At 34.0% G+C, this 26871-nt stretch overlaps 1 protein-coding gene and 1 long non-coding RNA gene across 2 annotated transcripts; both read right to left on the bottom strand.

The window, feature by feature from the left end:
* Window positions 1-1631: 1631 nt before the first annotated feature.
* On the bottom strand, window positions 1632-3280 carry LOC122297103. The gene is made up of 2 exons (XR_006238656.1): window positions 3141-3280; window positions 1632-1873 (listed from the first exon to the last, which is right to left on the bottom strand). It is a non-coding gene; the product is annotated as an uncharacterized LOC122297103 (long non-coding RNA).
* Window positions 3281-5047: 1767 nt separating this feature from the next.
* On the bottom strand, window positions 5048-8994 carry LOC122297098 (laccase-14-like). The gene is made up of 7 exons (XM_043106984.1): window positions 8792-8994; window positions 8321-8472; window positions 7278-7522; window positions 7006-7131; window positions 6287-6875; window positions 5624-5976; window positions 5048-5475 (listed from the first exon to the last, which is right to left on the bottom strand). Exons 1-7 carry the CDS (start codon window positions 8894-8896, stop codon window positions 5339-5341), a joined length of 1707 nt encoding a protein of 568 aa, XP_042962918.1. The 5' UTR covers window positions 8897-8994; the 3' UTR covers window positions 5048-5338.
* Between the last annotated feature and the right edge of the window lie 17877 nt (window positions 8995-26871).

Here is a 26871-nt window from a genome sequence, read left to right as displayed (position 1 = left end):
CAAATGATATTCATACTTGAAGGGTTTCCAACATCATCTACTGAATTAATTATTTAGCTATATATTCATCGAATTGCTTGATTACCTATTATTTAAAAAACCAAATATAAGGTGAGCGTTTGTTGAAATAGTTTATTTTCCTTTCATACCAATATTAAAGAGAGCATAACTTCAATTTGGACAGAAATTGGAGTGTAAAAATCAAGAGAAAAATGGAGAAGATTAATTTAGAGATAAGGGCGTGAGGCGGTGGGGGCTTTTGTCGTCAAGCTAGATCACGATATCTCAACCCAGAATTTGAAACTCAATAAGGAGCAGAGGGTCCAAATCTTTAATCAAAGAAATTTGGTACCAGTGATCCCACCAAGCGAGCTTGGAATTGGACGAGCTTTCCTCACGCGTGCTCAGAGATAACAAAGGAATGGGTGAAATGGGCGTCTACTGCATGCGAGTGCATTTCAGAAAACTTTAGATCGTCTACATGGCTATTTGTTATTAGTCGGTGGAAAAATATTTTTCAGACCCACCCAGCCCCAAACTTTTTTTATAAAAGGGCACGATTACGAGAGTGAAGTTATTGAAAGAGAGAGATTATTAGATGAAAAAAGAAAAAGTTACGAGAAAGAGGATAGATGCGAAAGAAAATAGGACAAAAAGAAAAAGTTGAATGACTTGACATTGATGATCATACATATCTTAGAATTATGAGGTAAATTTTTATTTTTTTATTTTTTATTTTTTGCTTTTTTGATTGGGGGCCAGCTTGGTTGTATTGCGTCCATTAAAGCCGCCGTGGCTCACATTTCAGTCATTTTTACTTTCTTAAACATGTTGGGCTAGGGGAGGTGAGGCTGATTTCAGTCATTTCAATCGACCCTGTCGTAAAGAGAAAGAGATCAGCACAAGTGCTGGGCCATGATTTGCACCATGCATGTACCTGTTCAATTCATGGAATTTTTTGGACTGAACTTCGAAAAAGACATAATCGAAGCATTAGCGTACGTTATTATAAAAACAAGAAAGTAAAAGATGCCCATGCAGGTGATTCGTGATATAATATATATATTTTTGCAACAACAATAATATTATATTGTTTGTTTGAAGCGCCTAGATTACTGGGAATCAAATCAGACATTAATGGAAACGGAACTAAATTGTGGGACAGAATAAAAATTGTAAAGTAATTATATATGCATGTTTTTCTTTTGGACTAGTGTCACAGAGCTGTTCATCCGGGTTCCAACACGGAAATCCGGATATACCCAAACGGGAACCCGGATTTGAAATCCGGGCCGAAACCCGGACCGGGTTATCCCGGGTCATATCCGGGCCGGAACCCGGATGAATATTCCGGGTTCCAGATTGAACCCCTTTTTTTTTTTTTTTTTTTTTTTTCCTCTCTCTCTCTCTGTGTGAAGCTTTAAAAGCATAATTTCTTTTTAAATAAAAACCTATATTATATTAAAGATTTTTTAAGAAAAATCAATGTTGAAAAGCATAATTTTCTTTATATAAAAGCCTATATTTATTATAGAAATTTTTTAAAAAATGTTGAAAATCATACTTTTTTTTATAAAAAAGCCTATATGTTGTGAAAATTTTTCTAAGAGGTAATGTTAAAAAGCATAATATTGTCCAGAATAATAAAATATATAAAAATAAAAAACTAAAATGCATACAATCCACTAGATATTAGATTACATTACAAAATACAAAATCCAACATAATAGGTTATCAAGCCAATCAATTGGACTGCTCCAGGGTGTGATTTTAGGTACTGCTCCAGTTGCTTTTTGTTGTTGATCTCCTCTCCAGTAGGAGCAACAAACATGATCTCATTCTTCCTAGGTGTACCTCCTTTCTTGGGTAAGAACTGATGGGGAAACAGAAAGCAGAGGCACACATCAAGTGGTACACAACAAGATTTATGAGCTAATAACAAAATCAACTAAACTTGTCCTTGAAGACTTCCCATCATAAATTCAGTACTGTTATGATAGAATGCACAAGGCCGACTCAGTTTTTATTGAAGCGTAAAATAAAACAATATAAAGGCAAATATCAATTTAAGAGCGAGAAAAGGGGGGGAAAAACAAAAGGTATATTAAATGTGTGTTCTCACTTCTCAGCTATCCTCTTTTAGTAGAATACAGTATATCAAATCAATAATCTAACCTAAGCATCCTCTGACATATATATATTTATTACATCTCCCTAGAACTCTCTTCTAATACTTGAAAATAAGTTATTTTCCTTATGTCCAGACATAGATATATATTTTCCTTAGTTAATTGATTAGCTACACGGTTGCCAGCTCCGAGTGTAAATACCACCTTCCAATCAGTTCTTCTCTGAAGCATCAATTTGATATCATCAACAATTTGACCATATCAAAGCCAATTTTCATCCACACTATCAACAACCTTCACAACTAACTTAGCATCACTTTCAAATATCACATTTCGAAGATCTAATTCTTCCTCTTTAATCTTTAGCCTATTTTGACTGTGGAAAAACATATGTACTCAAGCTTTGATTTTAAAGTAGGAGATCACAAACCATAAGAGCAAGGATGGGTCTGTTTCTGACTTCAGATCATGTTTACTTAGTTTCTATCTGGGTTTGACTTTTTTCTACCTAAATATTGCTACCCAATCGACAAGCTCGCCCAAAAATCTCATTCGACAAAACATTACAGATCTTCCCATTATAGAGTGTACGAACATACTCATAAAAACATTATAGATCTAACCCATAAAAAAAATTCCTCAAACATTCTAACATTCGCATTAAAAAAAAAAAAAAAAAAAAAAAAAAAAAAAAAAAAAACCTAAAATCAACAAAGAGAGAAAAAAAAAAAAGAAAAAAAAAAAGAGAACAAGATCTTTTGGTGGCTGTTTATTTCGTGTTTGGCCGATGCAAACCCATTTGCTTTCTCTCCATCAATTTCTTTTTGTTTAAGTTATCAAATCATTTTCCTTTGCTCTGTCTATAATTTCCAATCATCAAACCAAATCTCTACTCAAGAAATCAGTTCCTGGGTTCATATTATGATCTACTAAAATACCTATAAAAAAAAAGACAGCAAAAGATAGAATGAAAATCGAGACCCAGAGAGAGAGAGAAGGAGAAGAACTCACTTCGATCGGCGATTCGGCGCACAAGAATGAAGACGACGGAGCGGAACTATCGGCAAGTGGAGGCTAGGGTTTCCGTGTGGGTGAGACTCTGAGAGCACGAGAGAGAAGGTCCGGACTCCGAATGTGGGTTTGACGTTCCGTGTGGGTTTTTAGTTTTTAACCTTCTTTTACTTGTTTTTAAACAACCCGGGAACCCGGTTTAACCCGGTACCCGGACCGGATTCTCCCGGGTTTAGGCACGCGGGTTTCGGCCCGGATTTGATCCGGGCCGAAACCCATATTCGGTAATCCGGTTATCCGGGTTCCGGGCCGGGCCGGATAAAATCCGGCCCGTATGAACAGGCCTATGGACTACTATTTAGGTGGTTGGTAATTAATGCATCACGTGATCTAGATTAATGTTGCTTCATGCATGGCCATGGCCAAACTAGAATAATTATAATATGGTTCGTCACAGCCACAAAATCATGAGGGAGCCGTGATTAACTTGTCTCTTACGGTTCAGACAAAAACACATTTCAATTCGATTTAAACGTGAGTAAGGACACTGACCTCAAGATCAGTCAAGACCTAATATATAATCTCAGCTTTCCAGACTTTTCTTTTTTTTTTTCTATTTTTGGTTTCCAGACTTCATTTGTTTTCGGAAAGATTAATGTAACGCAATATATATATATATAGTCACCAATAATCGAAAGGGATACATAAATAAATAAATATCAAAATTAAAAATAAATGTGTAGTTCTTAATTTATAAGTTTAAAATTAACTTTATAAAATAAAAATATTGATACCAAGAAAATTTTATAAAATTTCATGATGATCAGGTGATCTTAATTATGATCTTATTATAAGTTGTTGTAAAAGAATTACGTACGTATATACCAAATAATTTTCCTTAGTGCATGTTACATTATTCATATTTTATATTGATTAATTAAATTGACATATTTTTATACCAATAACGTATTTGATATATCAAGGTCGTTAATTTGTAAACTGATTTTAATTGGTCTTTCAATGTGTTAAAAATTTATATAATAAATTAAATTCAGAAGACATGAACCACGTTCGTTTGAGATTATCTTTACCGTAACTTTTTATTTTTGATTAGATAATCAAGGCTTTTGTGGATAGTAAATTAAGTTCGTTAGGCGTTTATTAGCTGGCGGCACCGATTCAAGTTTGAAATACTGCACTTTAACACTGCTTATTGCCCCAATCAAACATTTTGCTTTAGAAATTGCTCTAACAGTGTCTTCAAAGAATGAACACCGCACGGAAAGAGTCTTCAAAGACATCACTAGTACTGACACCAGTAATGGTGTCGACCAAATAGAAACATTTAACTCAAACGATGCACACATTGAATCGTAGCATAACTCAAGAATGGCACCACCTTTCTGATCTCTTTTTCAAGCTTCATTACCGATCACTTTAGTTTCCACTCCCTCAGGCCCATCCACCATTAAAATTAATAATAATAAAATTAAAAAAAAAAAGGGTTTAACTCGGGCAGGTCGCTTCTTCCAAAATGGTAAGAATAAGTTTAACTTGTTTGGAAAACAAAGTTTCAATTCACTTGCTGATCTGAAAATCTGATGTTCCGGTTTTCTGGTTTTCGACTCTCAAACTTATTCCGTTGATGAGGGTCGGACAAAGTGAATAAACTAAACTTCATTTGATTCTGAGTTAATTGAGAGACGTACAGAGATATATTGAAGGAGGTATTCCGTCCTTCATTCGAATAATGGGGAAGAACGAGTTTCTGACGACAAATCCAATTACGAATCGAATCAAAGTAAAGAGCTTGTAGAAGATTTAATGGTACGGCCAAATGTGCCAGAAGCACTGTCGTTACGAAAACGATTTTAATTTCCATTGCAAGAGAAAGAAAAACCAGCATGAGATCCAAATTCATCGAGCACATGTATAGCAACCACCACTTCAACCATGCAATAATAATGCAAACATCAGATGGAAATGAAATAGCATAATTCATCGATAAGCATACATTCATTAGAATATGACAAAACTAGACGATGACCTATATAAATGGCCTTTGATTGGAGTCAAATTAGTTTACACAAAAATTTAAATTTCCACATATGCAAATCAAGTCTCATGAATTCAATCCATGAATTGATTCTGTAGGCAAATCAGGTCTCCTTCTTGAAGCACACATTATTCTTGCAAAACTAAGAACAAAGAGGCAAATTTTCTGGGAGTATTGGGAGGACGCTTGTATCCTTTGTGGGTCCATTCTTCACAATGATAACAGTGGCCATACCCCAAGAAGCATGTCGTTCCAAATGACAGTGCATAAACCAAACCCCTGATCAAAAGCATCGCCATATATGTCAAGATTAATGGTTGTATATATAATTGTATTTGTATTTAAAAAGGGTCAAGAAAATAATGATTTGCATCGATCATCAAAATAAATATAAAAAGTGAGAGATCTAGAGCTAGAGAAGTCGTACCAGGATTATTGGCAATAAATCTAATTGTAGCCCACCCATTCTTTGGAACACCAATGGTGTTAACTTCAGGTGGATCCACCAAATTATATGTTTCCGGAGAAGTGGTCTCATTGAAATTGCCATAGCCCGTCCCTACCAAATAGAAACTAAAACCATGGAGATGCATCGGATGATTCTCTGGAGTCTGAACATTAGTTCCTTGGAACACCATTTCCACTGCCGCCCCATAATCTATCATCGTAACATTTGTCCCTAGGCTTGGATATAATGTGTTGTTTCCCACATCTCCCGTGTAGTTAAAAGCATAGAGTGGCTTATTGGGGAAATCTTTGGTGAACACGTTCGACAAGTTTCTGCATGGACAAACTTATGTTTTAAATGTTGGGTTATTCTATTTGACTAATGCTAAGAAACATTGATATTTACTAATTTTACTCTATAAGCTTTGACAAGCTACCGGTGCCTCACATACATGCAGTCAAAAGTTCAATTTAAAATTCTAAAAACTCTGTTTATTATATGGTTGATGTTGTACTATATATATCACAAAAATCTCAAGTTAACGTATAAGATTTTCCTACTCCAAACAAAAATTCTACACACACACACACACACAAATATATAAATAAAATAAAATATAAAAAGACAAGGCGGCAACGTTACTTGTAATACGCTTGCAGGATATCAATTGTTGGAGTTAGGAAACTAATGTTGTTTAAGCTTGCAGCCAGCCTGTTACCATTTGGACCCCCACAAGATTCATTAGGGCAAAATATCTCATTTACAGAAACTGTAATTAAAATTTGCGTGTCGATTTTTGTTGGGACATTGATGGGGTGCTCATCACTTGCCAAGGCCCTTATTCGACTTGTGAAGTTGTCTGCAGCATCCCTATCAGTAACATTAGGAAGGGAAGGATATGGAGGAGAGGATGGGGGAGTATAATTTCCCGCATATTGCAGAATTGCCGAAGTGTTGGAACTATCGTATGGAACATCAGCATCAACGAAAGGTGTTGCAGCTATGTAATAGTAGCTAGGATCTTGGTCTGCTGTGAGCAAGATGTCCATTGTTTGCCCTGGGGTCATCATGACGTAATCGGTGGTTATGGGCTTTATGTATGCGGCATCTTGGGCAACAACAGTGAGGTTGTGTTTTGCTATTCCAAAGAACATTTCTTCATTCATCCCAGCATGAACAACACGGAGAAGATATGTCTTTCCATATTGGACTGGGAAATGATATGTTGTTTCTGTACAACGTGAAATACGATATATTAGATGCTAAATTAATGATTGAAATCTTCTCAACTTCTGCCTTGCCAATAAATAAAAAGCACGCTGACAATTTTGGACAGTACTTCTGGCTCGTAAAATCCGTACCATTAGAGCAATTATTTGGAAATCCTGGCTGACCATTGATAGCGTAGGCATCTGATATCTGTGGATCAGCTCCTGTTTCTGTAGCATTTTCAATTAATTCCATGACATCTCCATTGAACCATTCCGCTGTAGAATAATAACTTGGAATTAGATTAATCAGTTAGATGCTGAACTTGGAAATTTTGCAATGGGATATTGATCATATGGGGAAAACCCTGATATGTATCAATATATATTAAATATTAATTAACTACTAATTAATTAATTTATACCAAGTATAAGCACTTCTTCTGCATAGGGCGTGGCAAATGGATAAGAGGTTCCGTTCTCTGGTAAGATGACAATGGCACCGTGGATGGTGGCCCGGGACCAATCGCTGTGGGCATGCCACCAAAGAGTTCCTTCTTCATCTGAAAATATAACTTCATATGTGAAGTTTTTTCCTGGTTGAATAGGGCATTGTGTGATGTTCTCTGGACCATCCGACCATGGATTCCTTGGTTGCTTCACTCCGTGCCTACATATAAAAAGACAAAGTATCAATTTTCTACAAATGGCATATTGCGGCCGTTTTGTACACCATTTCCGGCCAAAACTGATGCCAGAAAAATCAACAATTGTAGCATGATCTGGCGTATAATTAATGAATTTTCATAATTAAGGAGTTGCAAAGTCATACGTTGGATTAAGATATCTCATGCAATTAATTGATCACCATTTAAGCCGGAGTTTCTCAACTGCCAATTTGTTTTCAACCCACCAAAGGTCTAAATTAGGACGTGTAGTTGGTCCAAGCTTTCCCTTCATTGCTTGAATATGAATAAAGTATATTTTTTTTCTTTCTTTTAAGAATAAAGTATATCAGGTACTAATTACTCCCAAAATTGATATATCAAATCCTAATTTATAAATTTAAAAATCATAAACTTTGTATCTTCGTTTATATATAGCTAGAACTTTGAATTACATGAGAGTGTAAAGTATACGCTTTTGGTTGATGAAAGTTAGAATACAAAAACTTAAGAGTGAAAAAAGAATGAGCAGTGTTACATACAATATATCATGGATTGCATAATTGTCGTATAATCGCTTTAAAAAAAGTAGAGTTTATTATTAAAAAATTAATTTTTTTTAATGTGAATCTTATATTTATTCATTTTTTTCAAAATGATTACACAGTATTTACATATTCACAACTTCAAATATTAGTGTACAGCTAGCGAGCCAACTAGAGAAGCTTTTTCACGCAAAAAGAAGTAGTACTATTAGTACTTTCATATTTGTTGGCCTGCCCCCAGAGAGAGAGAGAAATTACCAGTGAATAGTGACCCCATAATTTCCGCCATTGTAAACATTTACAAATGCCGTATCGCCTTTGCGAACAGAAATGGTTGGGCCAGGCCATCGGCCATTTACAGTGAACATGCTCTTTGTTGTACACAACCTTGTAAAATTCGTCTCCTTCAGCTACAACCAGCAGTGCTAAACATTAATAATGATATCAACAAACGTACACAAAACACACACATGCAAACAAACACACAATTTCTTCATCAAGCTCTTTGCCATATATATGAACATTTCTGGAGGACAATACTCTACTAAAGTAGTGAAAACTAATACAACATACTCTACCTAGCTATATGCATACATATTTTTCTCGACAATTACTTAGTTTTGATGAACTCGTGTATTTTCTATATTTCAAAAGGCCGTGCCAATAAGCTCGTGATCGATCGAAGTATGCCTAAATTACAAGCATGAGATTAATATATCATAAACTTACAACAAAGGAGTAGTGGTGGACGTTTTTGGCCGTGCAAAGCAGCAGTCCATCGAAAAATAAAAACCCTATAAACCCAAAGAGCACGCCGATCTTGTTTAGTTCCATATCTGCAATCTCTTATATTCTTCTTTGAATACTTTCAAATGGCATTTACGATCTATTTATATAGAAAACTACAAGGGTTCATTGGACATTACATATCCAATTACTGATTAAATTTGGTGCGGCCCGAACAATTAATGCATGTCTCATTGACTTTAAAACATAAATGTGAAAAGCATGGAAGGAATGCCAAATAGCTGTGAAAGACTACGTACTATTTAAAGATGCGTTTTCATCTTTGGAAAATTGAATATGAAAACAATCTTCGCCTAATTTACTAATCTAATTCTCTATGATTCTATGAATTGAGCACGCTAGCTACCTTCCAAACGTCTTTTATCTGTTTTGATATAATGCTGGTTAATAAAGCTATGTGTGTCTCGTGTGTGATTGGTTGCGTCACTTTTTTAAATATAAAATAATTATTTCGATCAATTATATTAGGAGTGTTCAAAGAATACGCAAAATGGAAAGAATCAAGCACATTAATTTGGACTCATCCTCCAATATTCTTTTATAGATAATTAATATATAAGTTTAGCTAGGAACATTTAAGTATTTAGGGAGTAGAGTTCACTACAAGAAAAACAAGCAATTACGACCAATTTATAGCAACGAAAAGAGTATTAGCAACCAAATTTGGTTGCTAATACTCTTTTCGTTGCTATAAATTGGTCGTAATTGCCTATTTTTTTTGTAGTATTTTCCAAATCCTCATTACATTCAGTATTCTTTAAAATTAGATTCAAGGTGCTAATTAATTAATTAATATGGTAAACACTGATATATATGTCATCATTATGCATTACCATAACAGAAATGATTTATGCAGTCGGGAAATGCAGTCGGCGTACAGTCGGCTGTAAGAAAAAGATTAATACAGGACCTACATGAAAAAAAAAATTATTTTTATAGCTTTTTATAATTCATGCAGGTACCCCTGAATATAAAATAATTTTTTTATAATTTTTTTTTATTCATTTCGTACAGCCGACTGCACGCTGACTACGTTTCCTGACTGCGTGTAGCAAAACCCTTACCATAATTATTAAATTTGAAAACAGTATAGACTAGTTAAAATTTTAATTAGAAACCACCGATAAAGAAAACTGTTAAAGTCAAGTACTTGATTAGGTAGCGAAAGTCGTCCAAAAGCAACTTTGGTAAAGGCAAAGATAAATGCGGTACTAACAAAAATGGCTGGCCGCAGGCACTCGTTGTGAATTTTTGTAGATTGCTAACAAATTAGGATGAGCTCAGCTCCAGTACTACTGCCAAAGCCATCCCGCGGTATGATCGGAGTAGAAAAATGGGAAGAGGTATAAAGTTAAAATTTTATTAATATGATAGTTTTATAGGTATGGTGAGAAGAAAAATTATGTAATTGTAATAATTTTTTATATAGTGAATTTTTTTTTCTGGGTCTAATAATTTTTCTTCTATTTTAAAGTTTCTACGTAAATTTTTTGTGTTGTTATTATTTTTCTATTTTTTTTATTATTTCTATAAAGGATAAATCATAGGAAGTGAATTTAGAAGATTCAAATTCTCAACAAACATAACATGCCTTGAGTAACTGGGACCGTTTGGTTCGAGATCAATTCTGTTTAATTTAATTTTAAATTAATTTTAATATTTAAATACTTAATTTTTTAATTATTAAATTTATTTAATTTAAAATTTTTTTATATGTAAGATTTATAATTTTTTTAATTTAACATATTTTTATACATACATTCCGCAACTTTTTTTAATTTATTATAAATAATATTAAATTTATTTAAAATATATTTTAAAATAATTCGTTTTACTTACTCAATTCTTCATTATTCATCGAAATTTGAATTTAACTTTACTCAATTTAATTCAACTTTCAAATACAGATGTACGTACTATTTACGAGAGGCATTCATTGACAGTTATGGCGATTTGACTTTTCTTTAAACAAAGAGATAATAATAATTAAGAATCGGAGAAGATTTGAGCCATCTGGCGACCCGGACCAAGTAGCAGAGAGGAAAATGTGGAAAACTAGAACAGTGGGCCATATTGGAAAGCGTGGACCGTACGTACTGTAATTAATTCGCATCCTAGCAGGCAAACAAACAAACATTATCATCAAGTTCAACGAAGGGAAACGTGTACGTGTGCGGAAAACATTGCATCTATATGCTATATGTGTGTGTTATACCTTTGGTCATGATGACCAGCTGGAATGATCAACCTGTTTTTCCGGCAATCTTACATTTTGTGCGCGTTGACTTCAGGGTGCCTCTTCGGTAAGTTAGGCAATTATCTAAAGTTTCTTGTGGAAGAAGCCTAATAAATAATTTAAATATAATTTTTTTTAAAAAAGATATCTAATTAAAAAAATCAATTAACTCAATAAAAAATAAATAAATATTAAATAGATATTATCATTATTAATTTTAAAAGTATCCCACATAGTAATTATTTTAAGTCATTTTAAAAATACGCTTCTCTTCTATCATTAATAATTTAATATATAATATAAAAATTATAAATAACAAAATCTAATTTTTGCGTGTTCATAAAATATTTTTGTATAGTCATTTGAAAAGGTAATAGCTCACTTTTCTCTGAATGTATAGGTTGTTTATAGAACTTTATTGACAATAATGATTATAATTACTTTTAAGATTTGTTTAGATATTAAGAATATCTCAAAATATCTATAAATAGTATTGAAATAGTTTGAATTAAGAAGTTTTATTAGATTTTGTAAAATGAAAAAGAAAAAATTGAATTTGAGAATTGTTAAGAATACCTAAAAAGAATTATGTTTCCTAACAGGCCATAAGAGACTAGATTTGATAAAATTCTTTCTAAATCAAAAATTTTCTAACAAAGTTAGTTATTAGTTAAAAATGTGGTATAAAATCTTAATTAATAATTTTACTTTGCAAAACTACAAATGTTATTTTTAAATAAAAATATAATGTAAAAATAAAAATAAATTTATTTTATTTTATTTTTTAAAATAAAAAAAAAAAGACCTCATTCAAAATTTTAGACTTAGGCCCGAAACATATTGGGCCGGTCCTAGTTGACTTTAACGTACGCTAGCTCGACGTAACCAAATGTTTTAGTACTTCTCCCACCGGCTTTCTATTCTACACAGGAAAACGTACGTACCTACTAAATTTAGAACTCGGAAGATGTTGGCCGGAGATCAAAAGTCACTTGAAGATGAAGAGCTACGAATAAGAGAACTAAGGGTATTGTTGTTTAAGGACACATCATGCAGCATGGCATGGGGTTTTGATCGGTTCTAACATTATATATATAGCTTAGCAGAGTTTTTGCAGTACAAAAACAGAAGTACACGAAGATCATGTACTGCATGCATTTTACTTATTAGAGAGTACACAGAAAGATTAAAAAAAAAAAGGAGTTTGCATTTTATTATAATTATGTTACACAACTGGGTAGTGAGTGAAGCAAGAGGAAGAAGACTTAGAGCATGCGTGCGACTGAGTGGATGATATGTGAAAGTGTTAAAGTGCAGAAGGGATTACGAGAAAATGAGCATATGGGAGTTAGCTGAAGGTTGATTGGAGTTGGGCCATCATGGGCCTGCAGGAGAAGAAGTGGGTCACGGGCTTCAACGCAGCTGGCCCTTCAATTTTCGGATAGCAATATGCGAGGTAATAACATAAGCCCATAAACTGTTAAGGGGCACTTTAATCTTTTTAATTTCACTAGTATTTAGCATCTGTCTTCTGACAGAACGGTTATGCAAAAACATTTCAAAATTCTCTATTTTTTTACAATCGGAAGAGCCTCCCTTGAAAAAGGCATCTATAATTCTTTTGAATTTACAGAATTAATACAAACTTCTATCAATTTCTCGTTCATCTTTTTAATTACATTACTTCCATCCCTATCAACCTGTTACAAATTAATTGACGTGACTAATAGTATGTAATCATTTCCATCCGCTAAACCCTGACAAGTATATAATTGTTATGGGCGGTACTACTTCCACTTGCTATTCCCAGTCCGGAGCCATTAGGCTTAGTTAATCTTCTTCTTTCTTTCTTTGTTTTTTTTTTTTAATATTTTTTTAATACTTTTAAATACTTTTTAAAAGAATAAAAATATAATATTATTAAAAAATATTTTCTTAATTATTAATTAAAAATAAAAGTTAAAAAATAAAATAAAAAATTCTAACAGTAACACCAAGCAATAAAAAACAGAAATAAGAGTATTATTTTCCAATTCTTATTTAGGTAATTATGATATGTAAGTTTATCGCGTGCCGCCAATGAAAATTAGTATTATATCTATTAATTATTTTATTTTATCTCATATCATATAATTATTATAATTTTTTTAATTTTAAAATAAAATTAATAATAAAAAATTATATTATAATAATATTTTATTTAATTTTCAATAAAATATTTAATCTTATTTTAAGTGCGTAACAACCAAACTCGGCTTAGCGGCAAGGTCGCTGTTTTGTTGCAGCCAATTGATCTCCGCGCTTTGTCTTCATTGCAAATATTCTAAAGAAAAGAAACTAAAGGAAAACGATGATGATTGATCATCATGAGTTGGCCGGAGAAAAATAAAATAGCGATGAAAATGACACATAATATTAATTATACGAAATTTACGTTAACGATATTGACCATGCTCTCTCAGGCTTTGTCGTCATCGCCAATATATGTTAAAACAAAAGAATTAATTAAGAAAAACTAACCTTTGTTCACGCGAGAAAGTCAAAGATGCCGGCCGATCGAAAAATTGCATGCATGTATATATGGGCCTTAATTTAAATAGAAAACATGAGTGACTACGTTGATCACATAATATAATTTCTACGTTAAAAGAAAACAAACCTCGAATTATAATAATTAAACATATAGTATTGTATTAATCATATGTAGAGAGATCAGATCATCTACATTTTATTTGTCAACTCATTCGATCGTATAAGGCGGTCGTTAATGCTTGCAAGCTGGTACGTACGCGCGCGGTGTAGTTTTCATTATCTTGTGATTTGTATAGAAAAATAACCAAAGGTTAAAATATTAATGGAATCAAATCACGCCTTATGACTTACTTATTTTCATTTACCGTGTCAAACAAGTGCACCGATCGCCAACATTTGGCATGCCACGTCATACAAAGTATAAAAAATAGAAAATTTAACTTTCTTAGAAAAGATATCAACTAAGATTTCAAAAACTAATTAAAAATAATATATAAGAAAAACGAGCATTTCTCATCGAATATTTACGGTAAAAATAGACTCATTTTAATAGGATATAATCATTTTCATAAGAAATAGCAAGGCACAAATACAAATAAGTAGTTTTAAAAACTAAAACTGAACAAATTATATAAAACTAGAAAAGATCAGACTTACAATTTTCAAATTAAAAGAATAACATACAAAATTATAACCTATAACAATAAACTTAAAAAATGAAAGTATTAAATGAACTATATTACAACAAAAAATTCCTGATTAAATTCCGGGCTTTAATATAAAGTAATATTAGAAAAAATAGTTGATATTAAAAAATTTAACTTGAAAATTAAATTAAATTAGAAAAAGTATAGCCACCAATGAATGTGGACCACAACTTGGTGATAAAGATGTAAGAAGGACCAACCACTTGCCACCTAGATGTTAATCAAGTTTGTTGGCAATTTTCTTGATTTTAGGGGTTGATGCCATTTGGAGGAAGTTGTGCATTTGAATGCTCTATAAATTAGGAAGTTTGAATAATCTAGTTTGAATATCGATTTGTTCATTTGTTGATTTGTTTTCCTTAATTTTAGGAGTTGTTGGGTATGTTTTGGAATGTTATCTTGAAAAAGGTTGTTAGAGAGAATAATTGGGGGAGGACTAACCAAACCCTAAGGTATTTAAATATTTTGCAACTTTGTATTGGATTAATAAATTATTTTTTGAATAAAAGTTTCTCACCTTATTTTCGAGAATTGAGTACTAACTCGAGTTAGTCTTATTTTCATATTCCAAACAATTCGGATCTTGGTGTTGCCCCGAGGTAACCCTTAATTCATCCATTTAACACGACCGTAAACACCTAAGCCCGAGCGAGACTTCCATCATTGGTGCTTCCATTGGGAGGCATCCAACCTATGGAGAGGAAGCCAATGAGGAAGATCATAGCATATCGACAACCGACGCATAGGGAGCAGATTGAGAACCTTGAAGCCACTTTGAAAGCGCAACAAACCACCACCAATAAACGGTTTTGAAGGATAAAGGAGGTGATTCACCAATTGGTGAACCAAAAGTGGGTGCCCAAGAATAGAGGCAGAAGGCGCCATAGAAGAAGGGTTGAGAGACACCATAGTCCTGTATGCTCCATTGGGTCTAGAAGAAGCCAACACCATGAGAGAGTGGATGATTCGGATTCATGTAACAAAAATTCCTCAAACCCCAATGAGGAATCAACTGAGGAAAGTGAAAGGGAAGAAGAAAATTGAGGTGAGAGAAGAGGTGCTCATAATGGAAGGCCAAGGGGGGAAGCCATCAAATCTAAGATGGACTTTCCTAAGTTCAATGGTGATGACCCAAGCACTTGGGTAAGTAGGACAGAACAATACTTCGCGCATATCACATGGAAAGCCATGCTAGGGTATCATATGCCACCTACTTCCTTGAGGGGGATGCTAACCAATATTGACAATGGATGAGAAAGACCTATAGAGCTCAAAGGAGAGAGTTGAAATGGCATAAATTTGCCAAGGAGCTCTTGGGGAGGTTTAGACCAATCGAATATATGGACTACGATGAGACCCTCTCAAAGATCATGCAAACCGGATCTTTAAGAGATTATCAAAAGAAGTTCGAATCTTTGTCTACAAGGGTACATGGGTGGTCGAAAAAGGCCCTCATTTGGGATTTTTGTAAGAGGCTTGAAGAGTGAATTGGCGGTGGAGGTAAAGTTTAAGAAGTCGAAGACCTTGATATAAGCTTTGGAGGTTGCATGAATTAAGGAGGATCAACTCCAAGATTTGAAGAAAAATAGCCACTTTGAGGTAAGGAAACCACCCACAATAGTTTCCAATTTTGGTGCAAACAAAACTTTCAGCAAGGAATTTTTACCGGGTGGTCCTAGTGGAGGTGCATCAAATGGAGTCAAACCACTATCCACAGGAGTGAGGCTATCATGGGAAGAGATGCAATGACGAAGAGAGAAGAGACTTTGTTTCAATTGCAATTAGAGGTTCACAATAGGCCACAAATGCAAGGTGAATCAAATTTTTCTAATTGAGATGGAGTCGAAGGAAGAGGAAGACTTAGGAGATGAAAAGCAATGAGCAATTTCTAGAGCTTGACCTTGAAGACAAGGTCAGTCTTGATGGGGGGAGGACTGATTGAGATGCAAGAAGGACCAATTACTTGCCACCTAGATGTTGGTTGAGTTTGTTGACAATTCTCTTGATTTTAGGGGCTAATGCGATTTGAAGGAAGTTGTGCATTTGAATGCTCTTTAAATTGGAAAGTTCGAATATTCTAGTTTGAATATCGATTTGTTTATTTGCTGGATTTGTTTCCCTTAATTTTAGGAGTTGCTGAGTATGTTTTGGAATGTTATCATGAAAAAGGTTGTTGAAGGGAATAATTGAGGAAAGACTAACAGAACCCTAGGGTATTTAAATGTTTTTCAGCTTTGTATTGGATTAATATATTATTTTTTGAATAAAAGTTTCTCACCCTATTTTCAAGAATTGGGAGCTAGCCCAAGTTAGTCTTTAAAAGAGGTGGGCATGGCCGAGTTGCAAGTCACTCAATTGATCCTAACCCTAAACATATTGATTTTGTCAAGAATATAACTTTTAACCTAACATATAAGTTTATGTGATATGAAATTATAATAATTAAGTCTATGATCAATAGTTTATCACCATTAAGCAATTTAACAAGGTTGACATAGTAGCAGCTTTTGTTGGCAATTTTAATTCTTTAATTTTCTATTTTCATTAGTTGTCTACTCTTTCAAGTCTAAGCTTATTTACATTGTTAGGTTTGGGGAGTCTGGTTTATTGTTGTGGTAGCTCGACTTGATGATTCAACCTGACATTGATTCGTTAAGGTTTTTGAGTGTATTGTCAATAAGGCTTGTGCCATGGTGTGCAGGCTTGGGTTGATAGAGAAAATTTTGGCATTGTTTTAACTCAAGAAGCGCCAAGGTAGAAAGTTTGCTCGACTTTCAGCTTGAGCGAAGATGAGACAGAATGTTTGCTCGAGTCTCGCTCAATGGTGGGTTCGAGTGGAACCCAGGTAGAGAGTTCACTCGATAGTCGCTTGACTTAACATTCAAGTGAAAACTAAACAAAGAGTTTGCTAGATAAGCACTTGACATTCCGCTCTAGTGAATATCGCAGAAAATTGAAAATTATGGCTTCTGCCATATAACCCTATAAATATCCTTATTTTAAAAATTATGGTCATTCTAAACAGTGAAAAATTGTCCCAAAGTGTAACTTGTGATTCCTCAACATAATAAAATCCTCTGCTACTTCGTGGACATATGCACGTTGTCGAACCACATAAATTTGTGTCGTTGTAATTGATTGTTTGATTATTTTTTGTTTACTTTTGTTTTATTGTTATCGTTTTACACAACATACATGGCCATACATGCAGGCAACTGCTGTTGTTAGCTTTGAATTGTTGTTGATGGCAGAGGCCTACAACCTAACTAGCCCGATTCGGGTTGACCCAATCTGTACATGTTAGCGAGCCAAACAGACCTGATTAAGTTGGGTCAGGTGATTTAGAACTCTCTCTCTCTCTCTCTCTCTCATCCATTTTTCCTTAGATTAATATTTAAGAACTCGATGAATGACTTTTTCATTTGTGCAATAATTTTTGTTATTAAAGATTTTTAATCTACCATAACATTTTTGGTATTAAAAAAACCATAAGTGAGCTATGACTCAAGAGATTAGTGCTCACCAGAATCATTTTTGGTATTAAATTTTTCTTATAATAGGCTTTAGTTTAAACAACATTGTTTTCAAGCAATGGTATTTCTCAAAATTAGCCTCCAAATTGTCTAAAATCATTTGCTCAGCAACATGTATCTACAACATGCACAACAAACAATAGTCAAAGCTCATAATCATGATCATGATGATAATAGTCATTATTGATCATACTTAGCAATAGAGATTCACTTCCACATGTTGCTAAAATATCCTAGAATTGGAGAATGGTCAAGTTCAAGATCATTACGTATATTAGGTGATCTATGTTTTTTTTTTTTTTTCTTGGCAAAAAGGGTTAGAAGGGGCAACTAGATATGGCTGCCTTACTAAGATATGACCACAGTAGCACCCAACCCCTAGGGAGCTAGATAAGAGAGGTATAGATGGCGAGAATAGCAGGTGCTCCCTACAAATCAGACTTAAGTCCTAGCCTGACCTGAGCCCCACAAGGGTATCAATGGTTCGTGAGCACCAATAATCCTGAGCACTTCTCGTTATGGGATTCAACCACAAGACCTAGTGCCTACTGCCAAACTCATGAACTACTGAGCCACCACCCTCAGTGGTTCAGGTGATCCATGCTTGCTCAACCTGAAGTTATTTTCAAGACGAAAGGAAACAAGGCTAGCTGCAAGGAAATGCATTTGACATTAACTTAAAGTAGTTAGATATCATCTTATATGCATATTTGGCTTAATCTTCACGTCTTTTGCTCGGCAAGAGTGATGGTACTTGTAACACCCTGGTTCCAAAAGAGTCGGAGAGTTACTCCCTGTCACTTAAACTCACATTTCAATAATATACTTATAGTCTCCAATTTCTCAATATCACTTAAATCTTGTTGTTTTAAACTAACTATTTCCAAAATAATTAACTAAGAACACCTCAAAGTCTCAAGATAAAAGCAACCTTATGAATAACCATGTCAACAGAGAAAAGCGGAACTACTTAATAAAGTTCTCCAATAGCCAAGTACCCTCTTTGTATTTAATCTACTATTCTCGCATAGCCTTACCTATGCTCCCTATTCTTGAACTTTAGCTTAAACATCCAAATATCTAAAAGCTATTGTGGAGATAAGAGGGTGAGTTATCAACAATTTAGTAAGTAAAGAAACTATACTAGTATGTAAACCTGAGCATTTACAGAATTCGAGATGCATAACAAAACATTTATTTTCAAAATGTAGAATTAGAAAAATCGCTTTCAGAATGTATAAACAAAACATCAAAGTGAAGTTTTCAGAAAGCTTTCTTACTCCAAAAATCCTTTGGCATATAGTGAGCTAACACATTATCTCCATATCATATCAGAGTATCATATCGAGACAAAGACCATGTTTAACCCCCATGGTAGGGTTATAAAGCATCGTTATACCCGTGGCTTGGCCGTATGTCACTATTACACCTATGATGGGGCCATATGCCACTATTATATCCATGGTTAGGCCTTAACAGAAACAGAACAAAAGTATCATCGAAACCCGATCATATTTAGAGGCAAAAACATAAATTCATGTCAAGGTTTTCAGCTAACGCATCATATCAAAATAGAATACTGAGCAGTTTTAGATCATTTCACATATTCAATAGAACAAAATCAAAGTATCTTCATCTTAATCATAACAAAACTTTAAGGATCTCAATTTTGCTCTTTTTACAAAATTCAGAAATAATATACAAAAATAAGCTTATGTCTACACCAATCATGACAAAAGTACTTCCTCTTTTATACAAAGTTCATGAATAATGCCGAAACAAATAATTGAGATTGTTTTTCATAATTATTTTCAAAAACAAATATGCATATTTTAAAAGTCAACTTCATTTCCTTTTCTTTTTATGCAAATTCTAGTATAGTAATCTCGCTTACCCCAAATTTTTGCAACATGTAGGACTTGTTTCCTTTCACAAAACTTTTTATCTTATCTCAAATAATCATTACAATTTTCTCAAACTTTCACACAAAATAAAATAAACAATTTAACCTTTTCAAATTCTAATACAAAAATAATATTAAAATAGTACATTCTAATATTATTTTATTCAACTTTTAACTTTAATCTTAACTCATCTCATTTCATCTCATCTCTGAAAACAAATAAGGCCTTAGTCTTGCGTCCGACCTCTAACAATATCACAACCTAATTAATAAACAGTTACCAACAATTAATAACCCAACAAGTATGCCACTAGCTTATTTAATAAAACTCAAACCAGCCCCTTTTTAACCCAAAATCCAACATAAGATCCACCTGAATAGCCACCTTTTCAAACCATACAACTTTAAAATAATTCGAACCATAGTATTACAAAAATAGTCATGAAACAACTCAAGCAGCCAACAATTCCTCCCAACCAGAAACTTCCATTATTTATATCACACCATAACAACTCCTAACAACCATTTTGAACTCAAAAAGTCATTATACACTCCAATATAGTCAACTAAATAACTAAGTAGAACCACAGACAGCCACATAACTTCATTCGCCAACAAATACCCATCAACAAAAATTCATTAATATGATCCATGGAACAATGTCGGCAATGAATCTACAATTCTGAGTATCTTACCTAAGCTCGTGTGCATGGACCGTGAAATTAAAAAGCGGAACAAAGCTTTTTTGTGGAGTTAGCAATCGATAATTTGAAAAACAGAAATGGTGACATTAAAAAAAATACACTCGAGCAATAGTAATGTACATCCATAGCTGATCTTGAAGGAAGACATTACTTAGGTCGGTGAGGGAATTTCACGGTAGTACAAGGATGATAGTAATGCACAAACTCTCAATTATTTGTGATTTCTCACGGCTTGCAATGGGGAGAAAAAACAATAAGGGAGATCCAACTCGAGGCCGAGTAACCCACTGTGATATTACAATCCAAAAGAAACGACTATGCTCTGCAATATAAGTCTTGAGTGGGAAAAATTGTGGGTCACAGTGAAATGAAGAGTGTAAGAGGACTTGAAAGGGGCTCTGTGTGCATGAGTGAAAATTGGTGAGAAATAAATATGAGTGTGTGAGAATTTGAGTGTGCAAATCTGGAAATAGAGAGTCAGTGGGAAGGCTTACCAGTGATGGAGATGATTTACAGCAAGGGTTCACCACTGCTTGGCAAGCACTAGATGAGAAAACTCAAAAACATGACGGAGTTTGTAGGGGCAAGAGAGAGAAAATGAGGGAAGTCTGTGGGAGGAGATTGGGTGCTTTTGACTGGTGAGACTTTCCCATATGTCTAGATGCTATTTGAATCTACTCTAGGGCAGAATATTGGGCCAGCTCGTACATTTGGCAGGGGGGAATACATCAGTGGTTATCTAAGGCTCAAGCGGTTTCTCATATCAATGTGGTGATCGGTATTCTACTGTCTATTTTCAGCTGGTTTCTCTGGATTTTCATAAGTAAATCCCGCTTGGAGGGGACTATGGATTTAGGGGAGCAAGTATACAATAAAATCAAGCACTTTCTAGCTCAATTCTTATATAATAAATCGAATGAAAAGTTCATAAAGGCTTCAGATAGTACTATCTTACAGCAATTCAACTTACAGATTATGCCTATAAGGAAAAAAGAAGTTCAATTTTTGCAATGGATGCGGTTGACATGGAACTTTATGGAACTAAATGTGGATGGTAGTAACAGCAGGAACCTAGGAAGAATCGGAGAGGGAGGAATTTGTAGAGATACGAAGGGTCATATCATTTGTGCTTTTACCAAACATTATGTTATTAGTTCAAATAATATTGTTGAGATTTGAGTGTTATCAGATGGGCTGATCATTTGTGTATGGACGAATATAACTTATGTTGAACTTGAAACTAATTTTAAACTTGTGGTTTAATGTTGGGATAGAGGTGGGCATGTCCGGTGGTGGTGTCACGCTTACTAAAAACAAGCTAAAATGATAGCAAGCTCGATAGTGATAAGAATCTCCCACTCTTTTCGAGAAATAAATCACGTAGCTAACAGACTTGCCATATTGAGTTCTAGTGATAATCAGGTTTTCTTTGAGTCCATTCACTGTCTACTGAAAGATATTCTGGGAGCTGTTCGTATGGATAAAGCTGGTTTACACATTCTTCGCCAGAAATAACAGTTTTGGTTACAAGTTAGTTTGTCTTGTCTTTTATTTTATTTTTGTTTATCTTCATCATTGTTGCTTTTGGCATTTTTCTTTTTTCCCGATGTAATGTATAGTGTTTTAATTTTCTAGTTTGTTTGGATGTCTGGGTTTGTTTTTTTTTTTAACATTTATAACCCCCAGGTGTCAAGATATAACCGCGGTATTCCTCTATTATAAGTGAGGGCTATCAATAAAATTGGAGTACCACCATCTTTTAAAAAAAAAAATTATTCAATATGAAGCTTTTGTGGTATAAAGTTTCAGATTATTGTATCTTGAAGCATTTACAATAAATTTAATAATGTATGGCTTATATGGGTCATAAACTGATTCTGTTATTTTGAGATTAATCACTACTTCCCAAATTTTTAAACTCATGAAAAGTGACGAGTTTATAAACATCTAGATCAATAGCTTAACTTGTTGTATCACTTGGTACTTATTAGAAGTCATAACATTCGATAATAATACTACTTCATTTGGCCTAAGTTGCAACATTCTATTTTGATGCATGCATGCAGATTTATGAGACTGGAGGAAGGAGGTAGCACAACAACAAAATAGACTTGGCGGCGAAAATTTCAAATATATATATGCATGCCAAGGGCATTCGTTCGGCACTACGCAGGCATAAAAATGACCACTAAACCTATAACAAGAAAAGCACCGATTCAAAGTTTCAAATACTACATTTTAAACACTGCTTGTTAACAAAACTTTTGCCTATACCAGTATTTCAAAGAATGATAACCGCACGAAAAGAGTCTTCAAAGACGTCGCTAACACTAGAGGCGTCAACCAAATAGAAATTCTTGCTCTCTATCAACCTTTTCTCAAACGATGCTGTTGGAATATAGAAAACCATATCAAGGAACTGGAAAGAAAATCCCGAGAAGCCAAACAAGGGACTTCATTAATTCCTAATCCAGTTTGTCAGTTAAGTTAGTTTGTTAGTTAGTATCAGAATACTCTACTTGATTGTATCTTAAGCTCTATAAATAGGATACCTTGTACAGATTATTTTGCAAGTCAATATTCATTCTATTAATGAGAAGAAGTAAACACTCTTTCACATCCTCTGTTTTGATCATTCTTAGCAATTTTACATGGTATCAGCGCATATCAAGTACTTTCCGCTGCAATCTTGTTCTCTCTATATGCTTCTATGGCAGAATCTAATTCTAATCCTCCCATCCCAAATTCTTCAAGAATCAATCCCTCTGATGATTCTTCAAGCTTCTACTTCTTGCATCCATCTGATAATCCAGGTGCTTTATTGGTTTCTGAAATCTTAACTGGAGAGAATTAGCATGGAGTCGCTCTGTCTCTATTGCACTTACAGTGAAGAACAAGACTGCTTTTATTGATGGCAGCCTATCTCAACCATCTTCTCAAGACCAAACACTTCGAATTACTTGGCTTAGGGCAAACAATCTGGTTTTTTCCTGGCTAATGAATTCGATTTCCAAAGAAATTCATGGAAGTCTTCTTTATTTCACAAGTGCCTTCGAGATTTGGGAGGAACTCAAGATTCGATATCTTCATAGTGATGGCCCTAGAGTTTTCACGTTGGAAAGATCACTTAGTTCTATTTCTCAAGCATCAAAGTCTATCACTGAATATTTCGGTGAATTCAAAACTTTATGGGATGAATAAATTAGCTACCGTCCATTTCCAGTTTGTCATTGTGGAAATCTTGAAAGATGTTCTGGTGACATTTTGAAGAATTTAGCTAAGCGCCAACAAGTTGATTATGTAATGAAATTCTTAGTTGGTTTGCATGATTCTTATTCAGCATTACGTAGTCAGCTACTGCCTCAATCTCCATTACCTTCGATGAGCAAGGTATTTTCTCTGTTACTGCAAGAAGAAAACCAAAGATCATTAAGCAATACTGTTGGTATATCCCTTGACTCACATGCCATGTTTGCTACACAATCTCAAAGACAACAGTCACTAAATGTTAGCAAATTTCAAAAACAAAGAGGCAAAACAGATGCAATATGTTCCCACTGTGGATATTCTGGTCACTTAGTAGATAAGTACTTTCAACTCATTGGTTATCCTCCTGGCTAGAAGGGTCTTCGAGGCAAAAGATCCATCTCTACTTATCCTGGAAATGAAACTTCACGGTTCCCTATTGCAAATAATGTTTCATCTTTGAAGCAGGATGTAAGTAATCCCACCAACATTTTCTCTCAAGAGCAAATTCAAAACTTAATTATTCATGCCAATAGCTTGTCAGATTCAAACATCACTTCTACTCTAGTTGCTAATATTGCAACAACTTCAAGTATTTCTTTAACCTGCAATACAGCATTTAATTCACAGAATTCTTTTACTTGGATTTTGGATACCGGGGCAACAGATCATATGATCCATTGTCCTAATTTTTTTACCTCCATAAAACTGCCCATTGAGTCTTCCAAATCCATCTTCCAAATGGCTAATTTGTTCCAGTTGTATTCACTAGAAATGTCATTCTTTCATCTGACATAACATTGTATAATGCACTTTATGTTCCTGCGTTCAATCTCAATCTTATTTCTGCTTCAAGATTGACAAAATATAACCCACTTGGCTTGTTCTTCTTCCAATCCAAATGTGTTTTGCAGGATCTTAACAAATGGAAGATGATTGGGCTTGCTGAAGTTAAGTCAGGTTTATACCATTTACAACATTTACCTAATGTTACAAAAACTGAGAAGTCTAATTCGATTGGTTCATCTTTTATTTTTGCTAAAGCTTGTAATGCCACTTCTGATATCTGGCATCTTAGGCTAGGATACCTTCCAAACTCTAGAATAAAAGTCATCAATTCTTTTGATTCCTCTGTAATAGCTTCAAATAATCACATATGTGAAGTTTGTCCATTAGCTAAACAAAAGAAACTTCCATTTTCTGTATCAACTACTCATTCAATTAAAGCTTTTTAGTTGGTGCATTTTGATATTTGGGGCCCCTTTTCCACAAAATCTTATGGTTAGTCATCTTTTCTTACTGTTGTGGATGACTATTCAAGATTTACTTGGTTATATCTTATAAAATCAAAATCAGATACTCGAGTTCTAATTAACAACTTCATTGCCTATGTTCAAAATCAATTCAACACACAAGTCCAAACCATTCGGACTGACAATGGTCAAGAATTCAATATGCTAGATTTCTATAATAAAAAATATGGCATCAAACATCAATCATCTTGTGTATAAACTCCTCAACAAAATGGTAGAGCTGAAAGGAAGCATCAACATCTACTCAATGTTGCAAGAGCTCTTTTATTTCAGTCAAAATTACCCTTAACATACTGGTCTGAATGTGTGTTAACTGCCACACATATAATCAATAGAACTCCTTCATTAATTCTCAATAATCAAACACCATATTTTCTTCTATTTCATACTTTACCAAATTACAATTACTTCAAAGCATTTGGTTGCTTATGCTTTGCAAATACTCTTACCAATCATCAAGGTAAATTCCATCCTAGAGCTGTTAAATGTATTTTTCTAGGTTATCCACCTAACATTAAAGGATACAAAGTTCTAGACTTAAACACTTTAAAAACATTTGTATCCAGAAATGTTACTTTCTATGAATCAGCTTTTCCATCTATTCCTGATCATCCTCATATCCCTTATGTCTTTCCAAATTTTCCTCAAGTATATGATCATACAGCACCAAATACAGTATCAAATAATTCTTCTCACAATTCTAATGTTATAAATTCTGTCACAATCGATTCCAATGCTTCACATACTGACTTAACAAACCTGAGAAGGTCTGAAAGAATTAGGCATCCTCCCACTTATTTGCAAGATTACTATTGTGGCAACTTGACTTATTCAACTGCACAATCATCTCCTAGTTGCTCTTCTGGTAAGCCTTACTCAATCATTTCTTTTCTTTCTGATTCCAAATTATCTCATAAACATAAAGCCTTTGTATCTGCTATTTCCACTATATCTGAACTTAAAACTTTTAAACAAGCCATCTCTCAACCTGAATGGAAACATGCTATGGCAAAATAAATAAAAGCTCTTGAAATTAATAAAACTTGGGATCTTGCCATAGGATGCAAATGGGCTTACCTGGTTAAGTTCAAAGTTGATGGCAGTGTTGAAAGATACAAAACTAGATTAGTAGCTAAGAGATATACTCAACAAGAGGGACTGGATTTTTTTGTATACCTATTCTCCTGTAACTCAAATGACAATAATTAGAGTGCTGTTAGCTGTGGCAGCAATAAAGGGTTGGTATTTACATCAACTTGATGTAAATAATGCTTTCTTATATGGAGAATTAAATGAGAAAGTTTATATGCAATTACCACCTGGTTTTGCTTCTCCTAATGACCCACGAGTTTGTAAACTTAAAAAGAGTTTGTATGGCTTAAAACAGGCTTCAAGACAGTGGTTCTCAAAACTGTCAACCTCATTAATTCAGTTTAGGTTCATTCAAGGCAAATCAGATTCTTCACTCTTCACTATGCAGACTTCATATAGCTTCATGGTTTTATTAATCTATGTTGATGATGTGATCTTAGCATCCAATGATCTTGAGCAGATTGCTATTGTCAAAAAGTATTTGCATGATTCATTCAAAATTAAAGATTTGGGTGAATTAAACTATATTTTGGGCATTGAGGTAGCAAAATCAAAGAAAGGTATTGTATTGTGTCAAAGGAAGTATGCTCTCGATGTACTACAAGATAGTGGATTTTTTGCTTCCAAACCAGTGGCATGTCCCATGGAATCCAACCTCAAATTAAGCACAAATGATTCTTCTCCACCCTTAACTGATGTTGCTGCCTACAAAAGACTTGTATGTCGACTCCTATAT

Source organism: Carya illinoinensis, chromosome 15 (assembly GCF_018687715.1).
Source record: "Carya illinoinensis cultivar Pawnee chromosome 15, C.illinoinensisPawnee_v1, whole genome shotgun sequence".
In the NCBI taxonomy this organism is placed as follows: Eukaryota; Viridiplantae; Streptophyta; class Magnoliopsida; order Fagales; family Juglandaceae; genus Carya; species Carya illinoinensis.
This window is presented reverse-complemented; position numbering and strand designations above follow the sequence as displayed.

Coding starts and splice junctions, on each gene's coding strand:
- LOC122297098 (XM_043106984.1), bottom strand. CDS start 8,896: ATGGAACTAAACAAGATCGGCGTGCTCTTTGGGTTTATAGGGTTTTTA. Junction 6,876..7,005: donor TCCAAATAATTGCTCTAATG/GTACGGATTTTA, acceptor CACGTTGTACAG/AAACAACATATCATTTCCCA. Junction 5,977..6,286: donor ATCCTGCAAGCGTATTACAA/GTAACGTTGCCG, acceptor TTGTCCATGCAG/AAACTTGTCGAACGTGTTCA.